The 17,639-nt window shown below is 38.2% G+C and overlaps 1 protein-coding gene across 8 annotated transcripts in view; it reads left to right on the forward strand.

The window, feature by feature from the left end:
* Positions 1 to 17,639, forward strand: part of LOC130929769 (receptor-type tyrosine-protein phosphatase mu-like) — a 468,571-nt gene that overhangs the window by 330,780 nt on the left and 120,152 nt on the right. For all 8 annotated transcript variants that reach the window (XM_057857249.1, XM_057857247.1, XM_057857248.1 and 5 more), the window contains 3 exons: positions 4,580 to 4,830; positions 11,460 to 11,540; positions 11,658 to 11,684. In XM_057857249.1, coding sequence (XP_057713232.1) covers positions 4,580 to 4,830; positions 11,460 to 11,540; positions 11,658 to 11,684 — 359 coding nt within the window. The remainder of the gene's footprint in view (positions 1 to 4,579; positions 4,831 to 11,459; positions 11,541 to 11,657; positions 11,685 to 17,639) is intronic.

The following is a 17,639-nucleotide window of genomic DNA, read 5'->3' on the forward strand; positions in this document are numbered from 1 at the left end:
TTAAAACGAAAACATTAAGAGGGGTTTAAATATAAAATTTTTATAACTTGTGCTAACAATCTTCTTTTAAGAACTACAAGTTTTTCTATCCATGGATCGCTTTAACAGAATGTTCATGTTAATGCCATCTTGTTGATTTATTGTTATAATAAACACAGTCCTAATGTACCGTATGTTGAATGTATATATCCATCTTGTCTTATCTTTCCATTCCAACAATAATTTACAGAAAAATATGGCATATTTTATAGATGGTTTGAATTGCGATTAATTGCGATTAATTACGATTAATTCATTTTTAAGCTGTAATTGACTCGATTAAAATTTTTAATCGTTTGACAGCCCTAGTTCAGATATTAAGAGTTGAATGAGGCAAAATAACATGCTTTTCCTCTCAAATATATTGTTATAATCATTTGTTGCAGATGTAATGTAATTATTTTCTGTATAAAAATTAATTTGGTGTTAAAAAAGTCTTTTTTCAAACATGAGTCGTGAAAAAGAGGGGGTCGTCGTATAATCAGGGCCGCCTTATATTCGGGCCAATACGGTAATTTTTTAAATACTGCTATCATCAGATATTATTTGAAGATTTTTCTTGACCCCGTTTTGGACACTGCGACGCCCCTAGCATTTGCCCAGCTCACCTTATGGACTGCACGGGTCTGGCGACATGCATATATTATCTGATATCGTTTTAAAATGTGTTACTGCTTTAATAATTATTGCAGCTTAGCAAGGAGCACACACAATGTGCAATATAGAGGTTTTTCTTGTTTTGGATTTTTTTTTTTTTACCTGAATTGTGTGAGGTCAGCATTTGTAACTTGTAAGGATCACACTTTAAGTGTCAAGTAACCCTCTTAGAACAGTTTGTTTTATCATGGTAGGCCACGTTAGAAGCCTCTTCTCTTGCTTGATACCTCCTCCTGTGTTGCAATTACACTCAATATCTTTTTGTGTGCGCTTTTAATTGCCGATTAGAAAGAGCAAACGCATCCGGCGGCGTGAAAATGTCACATCTTTGTCACTTTTCGCTCGCCGAGGAAAGCGGTTGCGCCATTAGCGTCATGCCGAAGTCCTCGGGATATGCGGGCAGCAGGGGGGCTCCCCTACGCAGCCATATGCCAAGAAATTGAACAAACAGTGGAGATTCGCCGCAACAAAGCAGCGGGAGAGCGCAGCAGAGGGGTCATCAAGGCACGGCGAACACTCCGACGGCGTTTCAGTTACTTTTGGTGGAATAACGGAGCGTGGACTCCATGTTTTATTAATCGCCGTGGGGACATGCTTCTATTCTCTTCTTCCTTCGTCATTGAGGTCAAGCTCGGCTTCAGAGAGCTTCTTTGGGAAAATTCACTTGGGAAATTCCGTATTTTTATGTTTGAGTGACTTTCCAGTGTTTAAGGTTTTTGTGCGTGACTGGTGCCATAGTACAAAAAGGGGGAAAAAATCTAATTAAAAGACAAGAGACAAGATAAGTTCTTCCTAATCAAAGACTAAAACAAACAGCATAGCTAATTAAAAAAGAGAAATACGACAAAACACATCGCATTGATTAAAGAAAGCTTGCTTTATGTGGGTTATGTTTTTACTATTAATCATTATTTTAGCTTTTATCTTAGCATCAATTACAGGATGATACGTATAAAATGAAGTGAGGGCCCAGTTTATCAAGCCACATTTTACTTTGATGCTTGCTTTTTCATTTTTTTGCTCATTTTGATCATAAAAGCTTCTATAGTTCTTTAATGTTTTTTAAACAATAAATAGCTTGGCTAATATGCTGTGTACTAAATTAAAAACAAATATAAGTATAAAATAATAAAAGGCAAGGCAAATTTATTTGGATAGCATAATTCAACAAAAGTCAAAGTGCTTTACATCACATGAAAATCAGCAAGAAATGAAACAAAGGTCACATTAAATCAGAGTTAAAAACAAAACCAATTATAACAGGAAAAAGAAAACCAATAAATGGATGGAAAGCAAAAGTCATACAATTGGGTTTTTAAACAATAGCAGCAGTTATAAACACTTTAGTAAACAATGGCATTTTTAGCCATGAATAAGATGAATTTAAGTCTAAATAGGGGAAATTAAAAGCAAATATGACCTAGATGTTAGAAAATTACCGTATTTTTCGGACTATAAGTCGCACCTGAGTATAGGTCACACCAGCCCGAAAATGTGCACTGAAGAGGAAAAAAAAAAACATAAGTTGCACCAGAGTATAAGTCGAATTTTGCGGCGAAATTTACTTGTTAAATCTAACTCATAGATCTTGAAAGGCAATTTATAATAAAAATACGATAGAGAACAACATTCTGAATAAGTGTACAGTATAATAATGTCACATGATGCATGAACAACGAAATGTGAACGTGGCCGGTATGTTAACGTAACATAGCTATTAAGTTATTCAGATAACTATACCATAAAGAAAATGCTTACAAGTTTACCAAACCATCAGTGTCACGCCAAAACACCAAAATAACATGTGAAAAACGATATAAATATAATAATGTGTTAATAATTTAAGTCGTAGAAATCGCACCCCCAGCCAAACTATGGAAAAAAAAAAAACCTGCGACGTATAGTCTACAAAATACGGTAATTGAAATTTAATTGTAGATTCACCTTTCAATACTTCAATCAAAATTGCAACATCATTCATTGATAGTATATACTTTTGTATGAGACGTACTATCTTTAATAACACACAAATTATGAAGAGCGTAGGTTTGCAAGGGGACAGTAGGGACATAACAATACCAACTTTTCAGGATGCTCAAATTGTCCCCACCCAGTTCAGTTGTATGAGTAATTTAGATTGTTGTAAAGACAGAATAGACTCTCATCAGACTTACATTTATCCCTTTTCATTTGCTGAATGTGCCAGTCCATTTTTTTTCCTCCTCAAACACATGTTTGGCTGATGACTTGACCACCCACCCCCTCCTTTCGCAACACACAGAAGCACACTCGTACAACCCGGCCGACAGATATACAACATACCGCCTCCTCCACCCTCTTCGAAAAGTAGGGATATTAGAAGTTATTTTCGGCCAGCACAAGCCACTGTAAGGAATGTAAAAAGATGTCAATGTTTGTGCTACTAAAAGTCCGACCTGCATCAGAGTTAGCATAGCATTAATCTGTGTGAACTTGCTAACTTGCAAAACTACTGCCATCAAGCCAGCCTCCATAAGGAACAACAAAGTCAAGCTAGCCATCCCTCATTTGGATCATTGTTTGCATTATGTGCATTTTCGTAATGCAACGCTGTGGCTTCAGAGTGCAAGTCCCAAAAATAGGTCCACTTCAGAGGGACACTGAAATGAAAATGAACTGACATGGGAAAAAAATGTGAAATTAAATCACACATAGGAATATCATAAGAGTACTTTGGTTCGAGTCTTGGGCTAGTCTAGGATGCCTCAGATGTAGATCGGTCCTTGAGTCTCTCAGATTTTTTTTCATGATTTTTTCCCCCCCCAAAATCACTTTTATATTACATTACTTTAGTTTGAGTCTAAGGGGCGCTCCGGTGTCCCCCAAAAGTTGACCCATTCTTGGATAGTTTCCAATTTTTAAATACAGGGACTTGTACTTCAAAATGTCTCTTTAGTAGTTTTTGAAAACAAAAGTTTGAATCGAACGTTGTATCACGTGAACCGATACACATTAAAGTATAAGTCAGTACAGATTTATTTTGTTTTGACCATTTTGACTATCAATTAATTCGGTTCATATTCGTGAGAAATGTGGTCCTGACCCCAGTTTAATAATCTGTTTGGTCTTATTAATGTCCTGTCCCCAGCAAAAAGTGTACATGCAGGTTATGCTGTTATATCGTCCCCACCAGTGTTGAGACCAAACCTACGCCACTGCAAATTATACATGTACTTTCAGTTTTCAGACATAGTAGTTTATTGCAATAATAAAGACTGATCCCTATATTTTAGAGAAAATGATAAATTCATTTAAAAAGAAATATTATATGAATAAAATATGGGTTCTTATTTGTGCTTGACATTTGTTGTAATAGAGAACAAAGTGCTTTTGTTGGCTCAAAAGTGGGTCAGTACGAGCAGCAGGTTAATAATACGAGTTCACACCACTATATGTCCAAGATGGTGGACTTTCAATCATGAGGAACACTGATGGATTTGGGTCAGGAGGTCCCGCCTCTTCCACGTTTTTACACATGACCAAAAACCAGAGCTCATTATATGACCTGCCATCTCATGACAAATGACTATATGGATAAACTGAACAGTCATTTACTTCACTTTTGTTGTAGTCTGCCATTTTGGTTTGAAGATGACATTTTCGGGCCATTCGAGCCATTTCCAGGGACTAACTCGTCTTGAAATGAATGAATTTTACTTGGCAACATGAAATATAAGTAGACCGATAAAAATCAACCAAATTACAACTAATACAACAAACAAACCTGAAAACACTGCCCTACGTCGAAGTAAAACTTATCGGTGGTACAAAAAAGATTGATCAAAATGTCATCAAATTGGAAAATGTATAATCTTACTAACTACTCTAATTTCTTCTTGTGAAGGAAACTGGCCAAGAAACGCAAAGAGACACTAAACAGTACCCGCCAGGAGATGACTGTGATGGTCAACTCTATGGACAAGAGCTACACGGAACAGGGCACCAACTGCGATGAGGCGCTCTCCTTCATGGACACGCACAGCCACAAGCTCAACGCTCGCAGCGAGTGCGCGCTCACCACCGTCAACGCGCGCAGCGAGTGCGCGCTCACGCTCAACGCGCGAAGTGAGTGTGCGCTCACCCTCAACAGTCGAGGTAAGAGGGGAGAAAAATGCTCCTATCTCACAACGGTGTGCTATATGAGCCTGAAAAAGAAACGGAGAACGTGCAGATACATGTATGTTGTTAACACAAAAAAGCCTCAACAAGAAGCACAGAGGACAGCTTGATACCATAATACAGACTAGGGGTGTGACAAATATCGAAATGGTGCATTTACAGGTCACCTTCTGTTCATTTTAGGGCATTTACAGGTCACTTCTTGTTGCGTTTGAGTCACTGCCTATTCATTCCCGGGTCATTTCCTGTTCTGTAACCCAAAATCAACAGGGAGTAACCCCCCAACAATGCCCCAGAATCAACAGGAATTGTTAAAAAATCAACAGGCAATGACCTAAAATAGCTTAAAATTATCTCGTTGTCTGGCATTGTCTGCCACTGACGGCCATAGAAGTGGGAGGGGCCCGTTTGAAATGGGAGGTGTTCATTTGCTGCCACCTTCCCAGTTCAAATGGACTGGACGTCTACTAGAGGTAAACTTACAGCAGAAGGATGAAGGTAGCTTGTTTTTCTGTTTATTAGTTGTTGTGTAGAATTATTTCCTGACCAATGGATCGATAATTGTTGTATTGCCATATCGTGAGATAATCGGTTTCTTGAGCTTTGTATCGCGTATCGTATCGTGAGGTACCAAGAGGTTCCCACCCCAGACATTGAAAATAATGAGACTGAGGCAACGGCAACGGTCTTACGCAATAACGCATAAGTGGCGTTTTGCTGTTATTTTAATTCCACGTTTACATGACCAATATGTGTGGCAAAAACTGTATTTTTATTATATTTCATCATATTGAAGTATATCTTTTCATGGGACAACACTAACAAAATGACACTTTGACACAATGAAAAGTAGTCTGTGTGCAGCTTATTATATAGTAGTTAATTTATTTTCCCCTCAAAATAACTCAAAATATAGCCATTAATATGTAAACCCCTGGCAACAAAAGTAAGTACACCCCTATGATAAAACGTACATCCCTAAATGTCCAAACTGAGTACTGCTTGTCATTTTCCCTCCAAAATGTCATGTGACTTGTTACAGGAGTGCTGTCAGCATTGCTGCAGAGATTGTAGACATGGGGGGGTCAGCCTGTTAGTGCTCAAACCATACGCCGCACTCTACATCAAATTGGTGTGCATGGCCGTCACCCTCTAGGAGGAAACCTCTTCTGAAGACGGTACACAAGAAAGCCCGCAAACAGGTTGCTAAAGACATGTCAACAAAGCACATGGATTACTGGAACCATGTCCTCCGGTCTGATGAGACGAGCGGGCTTTCTTGTGTACCGTCTTCAGAAGAGGCTTCCTCCTGGGGTGACCTCCATGCACACCAATTTGATGTAGAGTGCGGCGTATGGTCTTAGCACTAACAAGCTGACCCCCCCCCACCTCTTCAATCTCTGCAGCAATGTTGACAGCACTCCTGTAACGAGTCACATGACATTTTGGAGGGAAAATGACAAGTAGTACTCAATTTGGACATTTAGGGATGTACGTTTTTTAATAGGGGTGTACTCACTTTTGTTGCCAGGGGTTTAGATATTAATGGCTATATTTTGAGTGGAAAATAAATCAACTCAACTATATAAGCTGCACACAGACTACTTTTCATTGTGTAAAAGTGTCATTTTGTCAGTGTTGTCCCATGAAAAGATATACTTAAATATCTGCAGAAATGCGACGGGTGTACTCACTTTTGTGATACATTGTAGTCTGACAAACTACAGTGGTACCTCGACATACGATCGCTTCGACACACGATCTTTTCAACATCCGACGCAGATTTTGACTCGCCATTTGTTTCTACATCCGACGACATGCTCGAAATACGAAGATTTATAACAGCGCCGCAGTTTCGTTGTTTTATGACAAGACGGACGCAAGGTGGATCAAGATGGGTTCCAAGAATAATAATAATAATAATAATGTTGATGATGCATTTTATTTATAGAGCACTTTTACCGGTGCTCAAAAAATATTAGTGCACGTGCTGACAAAAGGAAATAGGTAGGCTTACCATTGAAATAAAGATGGAAATGATAGGAAAATATGAGCGTGGTGTGCCGTCCGTGAACTGGCTCGACAATACGAATGAATGTCTACGATCTTGACAGTCTTCCTCCGATCTCCGTTCGCCAGTCTTTATAAGTTAAGGTGACAATTATCATTGTGGTAACATCGCCAAAAAATCGCCAGCTTCGTCAGGTTTCCAATCATCTATTTCAGAACTTGTGCAACACAACATGCTGAACAAAATGAAAGTAAAATGTCTTCTCTCACTCTGTCAAGTCAGCCACGCGGTGCGTTCAGGTACACCACGTAAAACCAGATTCGTTCCATGATTACAGGTATTAACATTATTATTACTATTATTGTATTATTTTTCTGATTTTTATTCATTATTTGTTTGTTTTGCACTGGGTAATTGCTACTTGGAATAGTACCAGCAGCACCTCTTAGGGATTTAGTGTAGGTTTTTTGGGCTGTGGAACACATTTATGGAATTATAATATATTCCTATGGGAAAATCCTGCTCGACATACGACCATTTCGACTTCCAAACAAGGTCCTGGAACGAATTAACTTTGTATGTAGCAGTACCACTGCACATGTGCAATAAGCAAAAAAATAGCAAGCATTGTGAAAGCTTCTAAGAAACATTTTAGCATTTCGTGTTCTCTCAGACGTAAACTGGCAAACGCCGTGAAAAGACGTGTTAGGATCGTCATCGACATTAAAAAAGTGTCGTCATCAAAAAATTATTAATATCGTCATCGTTACTGAACACTGTGTGGTAATATGCATGCTACCCAAAAACCCCGAAAAAGAAGCACATCGTGCGACCATTACTATTGAATCGAATGTGCCACAAATGCTTGAAAAAGAAGCACAAATCCTAATAATTTAGTTGCTTAGACCTCCACCAACTCAAGTCAAATTTCTTTGCATACCTTACCTTAAACCAGAAAAGATTCTGCAAGGGCTCCACAACCCCACAATTCAAGGTTGGTCTGCTCACTCACACCTAACACAATACAGTATACTGCGGGTTGATGACCTCTTCATTTCGACCCCTCGCAGGGCCAACCTAATCCTCTGTTGATGGGCATCTGGGCTAAATCTGCACCCTGGGCCTTCAACCCATTGTAATTCCGCTTCCTGAGCGTCAGATTAAAAATACAGAGCAGGCGTCCTCGCGACCCACAGACACCCCTGCCAGGCAGGAGCCCCAATGATGCACTGACCTTGATTAACTGTCTGTCAGCGTGCACTCCAGATTTGTTGTCTGCAAGCTTTTAAGATTTAAACGACTGATTTATGATCAACGTAGCTGCCGGTGACCTTAAGTGACAGTGCCATTTGGATTAAGACGTGAGAGATTAGACATTTGACTCGTAATAAAGTTATTTGAGCGTCTCGACATTGAGCATATTGACTCCAGAATTTAGTCTTATCCGCCATGCACTTGATTTTGTGCCTAATCTCCACCATACTGGCCCTTTTAAATCCACATGTTCACTTGACGGTTAGTCTGGCCTCTGAGCTTCCTAAAATGATTAAATAAACCTTGAAAGAGGAGGCTAATGAGCTGCTTCAATGCGTTCAAGTAATGTGCTGCTCAAAATCCTTGAAAAAGAAACACCATGAAAGAAGAAACAAAGATAGCGGTATGCTACAAAAATGCCTGAATAAGTGCAAAGTGACAACGACAGAGTGAGAGTAGTGTGCTGCATAAAGGTCTGAAAATGACACACAAAACGTGATGTATTGGGATGGCATTGTGATTCGGAAAAATGTAAAAAGTACAGAATACGACAAAAGCCCCTTTTAGACTTGGACGGTAAATTCCTGTGTAAGGTGCTTTCACACCCAGAGAGATATCCCGGGAATAATGTGTGTTGGACACTTTCATAGACTTGTCCCATATTGCCTACTTGGCGCTCTCCGTTCGGGGAGGGCAGCTGGCGCGATTTTATAACCCGGACATGATGTCATTTTTGGTCGGCATCGGCAACAAAATAAACCACACCATAGACTTCATAATGATATTGATGGTACACATTCCCCTAACGCTGCGCCACGTCTTCAAGTAGGGGGGCGTCCCACACTCCGCTTTAGTCGGTTGAACTCGGTCACAGTTATCCTCAAACACATGCAGTGATCATAAGCGGATTTTAAAGGGGGCGAGGGGGGCCAGGCCCCCCTGGTGGCCGAAAAGTGTCATTGCTTATAATTGACTGTCCTATATACTGTATATAAAAATAATAAAGCAATAAAACTGCAACAAAAATGAATGAAATGAACAAAAAAAAAGTTTTTATCATGGGTCAAAATTATTTTTCGAACAGATCATGTGACTAGCACCTTAGACGGTCATTTGCTTTGCATATAATTTTCATTAAAAAAATATAAGGGGAGGGCAATTTTATTTTTCAAAAGATTTTTTTCTTTGATTGAAATATATATATATATTTTTTTTTTTAACTGAAGCAACTTTTTGAGGGATGTAATGATTGAGACACATATGTCCTACCCTTAATATGGCCCAAACACAAAAAGGATTGCTTCAATCAAAACTTTTTCAATGAAAAATTAAGTGTTCAAATGCAAATTTTTCAATCTCAAATATTTTTTTCGCATTCAAAAACTTTTTCTATGATTGAAATGTTTCTTTGTGATTTTGATGTGATTTTTCTTTTTAAACATATATATTTTAGGCAACTTATTTTTTGATTGAATAATAAAGACAAACATTTCCTAGCCAAAATGTGCCCCAGACACAAATCAACATTACTTCAATCGAAAAAGTTGCTTCAAAAAAAAAAAAAAAAAAAAAAAAGACTTTAATCCCCCCCCCCCAAAAAAAAAATTCAAAGAAAAATAGCTTTCACATGCATTTTTTTTTTTTTTTTTTTAGTTTTTTGAGTTTCAAATTTATTTTTACATGCAAACACTTTTTTTTTTTTTTTTTTTTGGTTGGAAAAAAAAAGTATATTTTGATTGAAGCAACTTTCTTTTGATTGAATAATAAACACATAAATCTACCTCCATATGGCTCCGCCCAGAGAATACAATATTTTTTGACAGTGGTAACTACATTGGCACAGCAGCGGTGGGCATACGATATTCAATGGACGACAATCTTGGAGAAAAGTATTGCCTAGGCAGCCTGATTTAGAATTCCCCTCAAGAATGATGGGAAACAAATAACGCTCATTGTCAACTCATTATAAAAATATTCTTGTAAGTTAATTTTATTGCTGACACTGCGTTTCGGGGTCATCAACATATTGTGGCCCCCCTGCCCCAAAAGTCAAACTCCGCCTATGGCAGCGAGCCAATGCCGGATTTAGGTTGAAAAAATACGAAAGCTGCTGAGGATTCAAGGTAATTATTATATTTTTCGTACTATGTATTTTGAAATGTTGTGAAAAAAATCAATGGGAGAAATTAACCGCTATGGCATTGGTGTCATAATTCGAAATATTTACGTAAAATAAATGCTAACTGCCCGGTTCTTTGCTCTTTTGACCAAGAATCGAGACTGTTTTACATCCATATCTATAAAGAATTCAGGGATATAAAGCATTTATTCACAAGAATTTTCAACGTATAAAGCTCTTTGTGATGTTAAGGCGGCGCCACAGTGGCTTAAAGGCTAGCAGCGCATTCGACATGTTTATGTAAAATAAATGCTAATTGCCTGTTGTTGTTTTTTTGTTTGTTTGCTTTTAACCAAGAATCGAGACTGTTTTACATCCACATTTATGAATCTATAAAAATTCAGGGATTTGACCATTTGTTCACAAGAATTTTCAACGTAAAAAGCTCTTTGTCTGTGTTTCCACTCGGTCTGCTTTGACAGAGATAGGCCCCTTATCAATCGGCCCCGCGTCCCGTCAACATATTATGAAGTCTATAACCACACTTTTCCAAAGATGGACGACAGACTCTCTTCCTCGGCTCTACAATCCAGTAGCAATTTAATGTCGTTATGTTTTCAGTTTGCTTTTGCTATTTCCATTTTACCATGTAGATAATTGCGATGTTTGTTTACCGCTTTTCGTCTTACTGTGAAGAAAGAGGAAATGACGATCAGCCCGCCATGATATTTACGTCATCAGCCATGGCACTGTGACCCAGACATTATACTAAGACGGAACTCTGTAAATTTCCACGTCATATCTGTGTCAGTCAACCCGGGAAATTGCTTTCACACATAAGGGCTACCTGTTTAAATCCCGGGATTTTAACTGTGTTTAGCTATGTGTGAAAGGGGCTAAAGTTTGACAATTGTGTGCAACATACAAGTCTGAAAAGAAAACTCAAACAAACTTTAGGTTTGCTGTATCTGTACACCATATAAATCTAAAAGATTGAAAAATTTCACTGTATTATTAACCTTTGTAAAATGGCAATTTCACTCAATGAAAATGTCCAGCAAAAAATACATATATATATTTTTTTAATTTACATGTAAGGTATCATTTTGTTCATACTCCTTTTTGTGTCTTCAACGAAAGATTTTTCCCAATTTTTTTACACCTATTACAATTTTCATTTTTGTTCAACATGTCCTTCAAATCCTGTTATCTATTTTGTAGGCGGATCGTCCCCCTCCTCCTTCACGTTGCCCAAAGCCAACACGCTCAGCACCTCCATCCCGACCAGCGCATTTTACCCAGGTAACCCAACCCCACTGAGTTTGTCCCCAAAGATGCTCAGTTACATTAACACATTGTGTTTCTCATGTATTTATTTTTTCCTGCAACTTTTTTCCCTTTTCCAACTTGTGCTGCCAGACCCCTTTGTGCCGACCGCCATCTTAGGTGAGAAACATTTTCCTCTTTCTCATGCCATAGATGATGTATAAATGTTATATGCATACTATATGAGCTGTGCCAAATGAGAAATTTGTCCACTTTTCTCAGTCTGTGCTTCTTTTGCTGGATTTTTGTTGTTTTACCGTTGCTGGCTTGACAACCATGTGCAGGGCCGTGCAGAGATCGATGGAGGGGCAGGTGCTCATAGATCAAAAGGGACACATAAAAAAAAAATAATGCACCTTAGAACAACATAACTTCCAGTTTGACCAGCTTTACAGTATAATTGGCTGTGACTGTGACAGACTTTTAATTGGGACTGGGGAACAGTGAATAGAAATCAACACTGTCATCAACACTTCCTGGCCGTGACTTAGTCAGTCTTCCTTCAACCTCTATATCAAAACTTCCTTAACTTGTTGTTCATCTGAGAACAAACCAAATTAGATGTTCGCTGAGCCGCCACCATCAGCACATTTTTTTCAAAACTATTATTTCATTATTAGAGAACTTAAAGATGTGTATCTTTCTAGATAACGTGAAGAGAACGGATAAATATGGTTGCCTATAGAGAGAGACACACGGGTCGAAATAGCCTTGGGGGGTAATCCATTATTAAAGTCGAAAACTATATGAGAACAATTATAGATTAACTCGAGTATTCGATTAGAAAAAAATATTCGAATTAAATTTTGTTGCTACGAGTATTCGTTTAATTAAAGTTGTGTTGTAATGGTTTATTTTGAAAGTGTTTGCATTTAGTTTTATTGAATAGGGCGGATACACTGCCCTCTGGTCTGCCTCTTTTCACATGGCTGAATCCTACTGCTCCCTGTTAAGACCAACATAAGCCAAGTTTTTGTTTGAGGTAATGTTTTTTAATGCATTCATAATGTAGTTTATAGGTATATTTAGCCATTGTTTTTTTTTTTTTGTGGGAATATGTGTCTGAACCATTTGTTAAGAGCATTGTAAAAAATTACTTTAGCATTTTACAGCAATTAAGCCAGCGGACTTTTTCTGTGTAAGTTAGCCAATTGTTCTTTTGTTGTACATAGATCCTCATTTTGTTCAAAAAATTCATACCGTTTGAGGCTCAGCTCAGGTATTTTAAGTTTTTCATGTTCCTTATCCGATTACTCGATTATTTGAACTAACTAGTCCATCGATTACTCGACTACTAAAATATTTGATAGCTGCAGCCCTAAATGATATGTTATTATTTTTTAAAAATCTCCACAATAAACCTGGTGTAGGAATTTTCACTCGAACACTGTTTAATAGGGCAACACAGTTTGTTTTCAACCACCAGATGTCCTCAGACTCCTCACCACACACCCAGGTCACAGAGGAACGAACAGCTTACGGGGGGCGGGGGTTCGGGGGGGCTATACACCAGGAAAGTGGCACACAGTTGCTTTGTTGTTTTTTTAGATGTTTTCGGTGTTCAAGTAAAGTACTCGGTGGCGTGCCTGCACAGTTGGCCAGCACACACATACGCACAAAAAAAGTCCAAAGTGTCATTTTTGGCATGTAGGAGCAAAGGGGCAGGTGCTCAAGCACCCTCTGCCCTCCCCCCTGCACATGCCTGACCATGTGCTACTTTAAAGCCAGAAAAAGAAGCATGGAGTGAGAGTACAATATAGAAGGTCATTGCTGTGGTATAAAAAATGCAGAATAAGATGTGACAATAGTCAAGAGAGTAGTGGTTGAAAAACGAAGGATTTTCTTTCGAGTCTAGAATCTTTTTATGAAAGCTTAGTCCACATTTGATAATGGTTAAGTTATGTTTACACTATTGGAAGTAACATTTTGGCAACAAAGACGGAGCATCACTGCCATTGTCCTTGTTCTTCGCCACAATCCAGTATTTTAATAATAATTTTAATATTACTCGTCAATTAATTTACAGAAAGTAAGAGAAGTGTTCTAAGCAAAAGCCTGAAAAAGAAACACTGTGACAAAGCAACACAAAAGCTTGATGAAGCTTGTGTGAGAGCGACAAAAGTGTGCCAGATAAAGAAGCACTGAGTGACAGAAGTGAAGTAAAGAGCAGGATAAGATTTTGCACAACACCTTGATATAAGCGGTTGAGCTTGTTGGTAGTGAGTCTTATGAGTCTTGCAATGACTCGTTTACATGTTTGAGGACTGAAAAGCACAGATTCTCCTCTTCGCCCAACCCCTACCTCCATTGTTTCGGCTTTGTTTGCCTTTTTCTTTGTTTTTCTTTATTTTCTTCCAACGATCCTCACCTTCATCATACCTGCCTGCTCATCTCTTATCCTTATCATCCTCATCTATCCGCTCAAACAAGGTCTCTCCAGTTGTTGTTGTTGTGGTGGTGGAGGGGCTGGCTTTTGCTCCATCCCATCCACGTGTGATGTCACATACATGTTTGGCCTGTCATATGCATGGGCAGATGTGGACCAGGTGTGTAGGGTGGGCTTGGAGGCCATAGAGGGCTACATTTTAGCATTTTTGTTATGTGTAAACGCAGCTTGGGAGGCGGAAACAAGCCTTACCACCTTCCCCGTCAACAAAAACATCCATGTCTACCCCTCCCTCGTCTTCATTTAGCTCCCTTCCCCTCGCTCCCCACAACACAATGAGCTCTTCTATTATTCTTTTTAATGTCGTCGTCTCCGCGCCGTCGGCAGCCTACTTGTTTGTGTTTTGCTTCTCGCTTCCCGATGAAATGGAATGATAAAAGGACGCGGCCCCCGTAACGCATCACAGGACGACAAATTGGGGGCGTCGCACCACACTTCGAGTTCTTCACAAGAAGAAGGAGAAGCGGAGTTTAGCAGTGCGTAACTTAAAGCGCCCACTTTCATCAGCGCCATATGCCACCATTAGTTTTTAATGAAGCGTGGCGTGATTGGCGCGGGGTTGCAGCAGTGACAGTCTCTGAAATAATACAAATCTGATGCTGTTTCAACAAGAACTGGAAATGAGTTTAAATTTGTTCTATTAACTCGACATTTTTAAAAAATGTAGTTGTCGATGTTGTTAAAAGTAAATGAAGGGCGTACTTTACTGCTAAGCTTTCTAAATTGGAAAGAGAAATTAAATTAAATGGATCAATTTTGGCTAGAAAAATCTACACAATATTTTGCTTCCAAAAATTAAACACTTGATGTAATTTGAAATGGTGAACCCAAAAAATATATGCCATCATTTATTTAATGAGTTCCAACAATCCAAATTGCTTAGGCTAAAGAAAGCTCGACTACTGTAAATTCTGCACTATAAGCCGCTACTTTTTCCCTTCATTTTGAATCCTGCGGCTTGTTTGTTGATTTATTTGGATTAATAGGTAACACTTTATTTGACAGCAGCGTCATCAGACTGTCATAAAGCCGTCATAATTATGACTTGACACTGTCAGGGGCATTAATGAATGCTTATGATAGATGTCATTAAGTGTCATCCTGCAAATTTTGTCACTAATTCTATGAATGTCCAGCTTGGATCTTTTACATCCATTCAAAAGTGAGATAATTTGCCAAATGACACTCAATGCATTTGTCATAAGCATTCATTAATGCTTGTGATAGTGTTATGTCATAATTATGACAGTCCTCAGTAGAGCTGTCCCGATTGATGGGCATCCCGATCGATCGGTTCATGTCATTTTCAAAGTATCGGAATCGGCAAAAAAATATCGGCCATGCCTTTTTTTAATATATATATATATTTTTTTATTAAATCGTTTTCTAATTGTATTTAACGTTACAAACATAATATGTTACACTCATCCAGAGTCTTTAGTTTAGGCTTAAGGTAGGGTTATCAAATGTATCCCGATAACGGCGGTAATTAATTTTTTAAAAAATGTATCACATTAAAATATTTAACGCAATTAATGCATGCGCTGCACGACCCACTCACGCATTGTCGAGCTCAATCTGTAATGGCGCCATTTTACCTATATAGAGATAAAAGGCAGTGTAAAATGAGTAGAGTGAATTCTGGCAGCCTTTGGAGCCTTTTTTTAAATGGCTGAAGCCTTACAATCCCTCTCCCTACGATTAGAAGTATCATGGGAAGCAATGTGAGGAAGCAAGGTAGCAATTGATCTTTTTCTTAACACGTTATGTTATTTCCCAACGCAGAGAAGATATATCAATTGGTAGCACTACGCACAGTCATGGTTCCACTTCCCATCATGCATTTGGGCATGGCTACAGTATCATTTACTGAAAGCTCAACAAATACACTAGATGGCAATATTTAGTCACAATATACAAAGTCACAAGTCTTTCTATCTGTGGATCCCTCTCACAGAAAGAATGTTAATAATGTAAATGCCAACTTGAGGATTTATTGTCATAATAAACAAATACATTACTTATGTACTGTATGTTGAATGTATATATTCGTCCAAGTTTTATTCATTTTTTTTCTTAATGCATTGGCAAAATGTATATGATCGGGAAAAATTATCGGAAATGATTGGAATTGAATCGGGAGCAAAAAAAAAAAAAAGCAGTCGGATCGGGAAATATCGGGATCAGCAGATACTCAAACTAAAATGATCGGGATCGGATCGGGAGCAAAAAAACATGATCGGAACAACCCTAGTCCTTAGACTTCACTATCAGTTTACAGAGAAAAAGGGCTCGGGGCCGATCCGTACGGGGCCTATTTTAAAAAACTTAAAATTCAGATATTTTCAAAATCAAAGCCGCTAGTGACCTAAAACCAAAACAGGAACCTCCGTTAGGCATATATGAGTGAAAATTAAAAGTTGTTCCCTAATATTATAGGTATAACAAAACTTAAAATGGCTATAAAGTTCTCCGATTCTACGCTACATGCAAAAAAATTCACCAAATGCAGAGATAATCACCTATTTTTTCAGGATCAATAGCAATATTTAACATAACATATCAAGTTTTTGCCCGAAATAACGACTTAATTTTTTTTTTTATTTAGTGTAATTTTGACATAATTTTTCAACATCTAATAATCACTCAATTTTCACATTAGAAACTTAATACTTGCGGAATGCATGCAGAATCATCTTAATTTTACTCAACAAAAGTCAATTTTGCGTTTTTCTATTTAGGCTGAATTCCGATGTCATTATTGCCTCAGTACTTCTTGCCGGCTATCTGGCCATCGCCGTTTTTAGATAGGTATGTTACCTAAAATAAAACTCGTAAAAGCATTTTTTTTTGTATGAACGCAGAAAATTACTATTTTTTTGCCAGAAAACTGGCCAGAAATTACCTGATTATTTGAATGTAAAGTTACGCTATTGTGTATGAATACAAAATCCAACATGGCGGCCATCACGAAACAAAGAGCTTTATAAGTTAAAAATTCTTATAAATAAATTGAATTTCTATAGATATAAAATAAATATAAGTAATGTAAAAAAAAGCACCAAAAAAAAAACAAAAAACGGCCAGTTATCATTCATTTTACGTAAATATTTCAAGCTAAAGTTACGCTAAGTTTTTCCATTGATTTCATTTTTTTCACAACATTTCAAAGTGCATGTATGGTCCCATTTCATATAATAATTACCTTGAATCCTTGACCAAATCACTCTTGAGACACTCCTGCATGCTTGTATGCACTAAAACCTTCGTCCTGTTTCCACCTAAATCCTGCGTGGTTTAGTTTATCGCAGTTGAAAGCCTACGCGACGCTCTGCCTGGCCCGGCCCCCTACAGGAAGCCTTGGCGCAATGTCTGTAGGAGCTGTCTCGTCAACGGAGTCTGAAGTCTATGGACAGTGTAATGGCCCTGCTGTTAAAGAAAGTGTTGCCGGTTAATATCTTTTGATGTAAAAATCCCATAATACAGTGAGGACAGCTGCGGCTTATAGTCAGGTGCGGCTATCTATGAACAAATGCCATTTTCGTGTCATTTGGTGGGTGGCGGCTTGTAGTCAGGTGCGCCCTATAGTCAGAAAATTATGGTACTTGTTTTTGTTCTAGAAAACAAAT

Source organism: Corythoichthys intestinalis, chromosome 14 (genome assembly GCF_030265065.1).
Source record: "Corythoichthys intestinalis isolate RoL2023-P3 chromosome 14, ASM3026506v1, whole genome shotgun sequence".
Lineage (NCBI taxonomy): Eukaryota > Metazoa > Chordata > Actinopteri > Syngnathiformes > Syngnathidae > Corythoichthys > Corythoichthys intestinalis.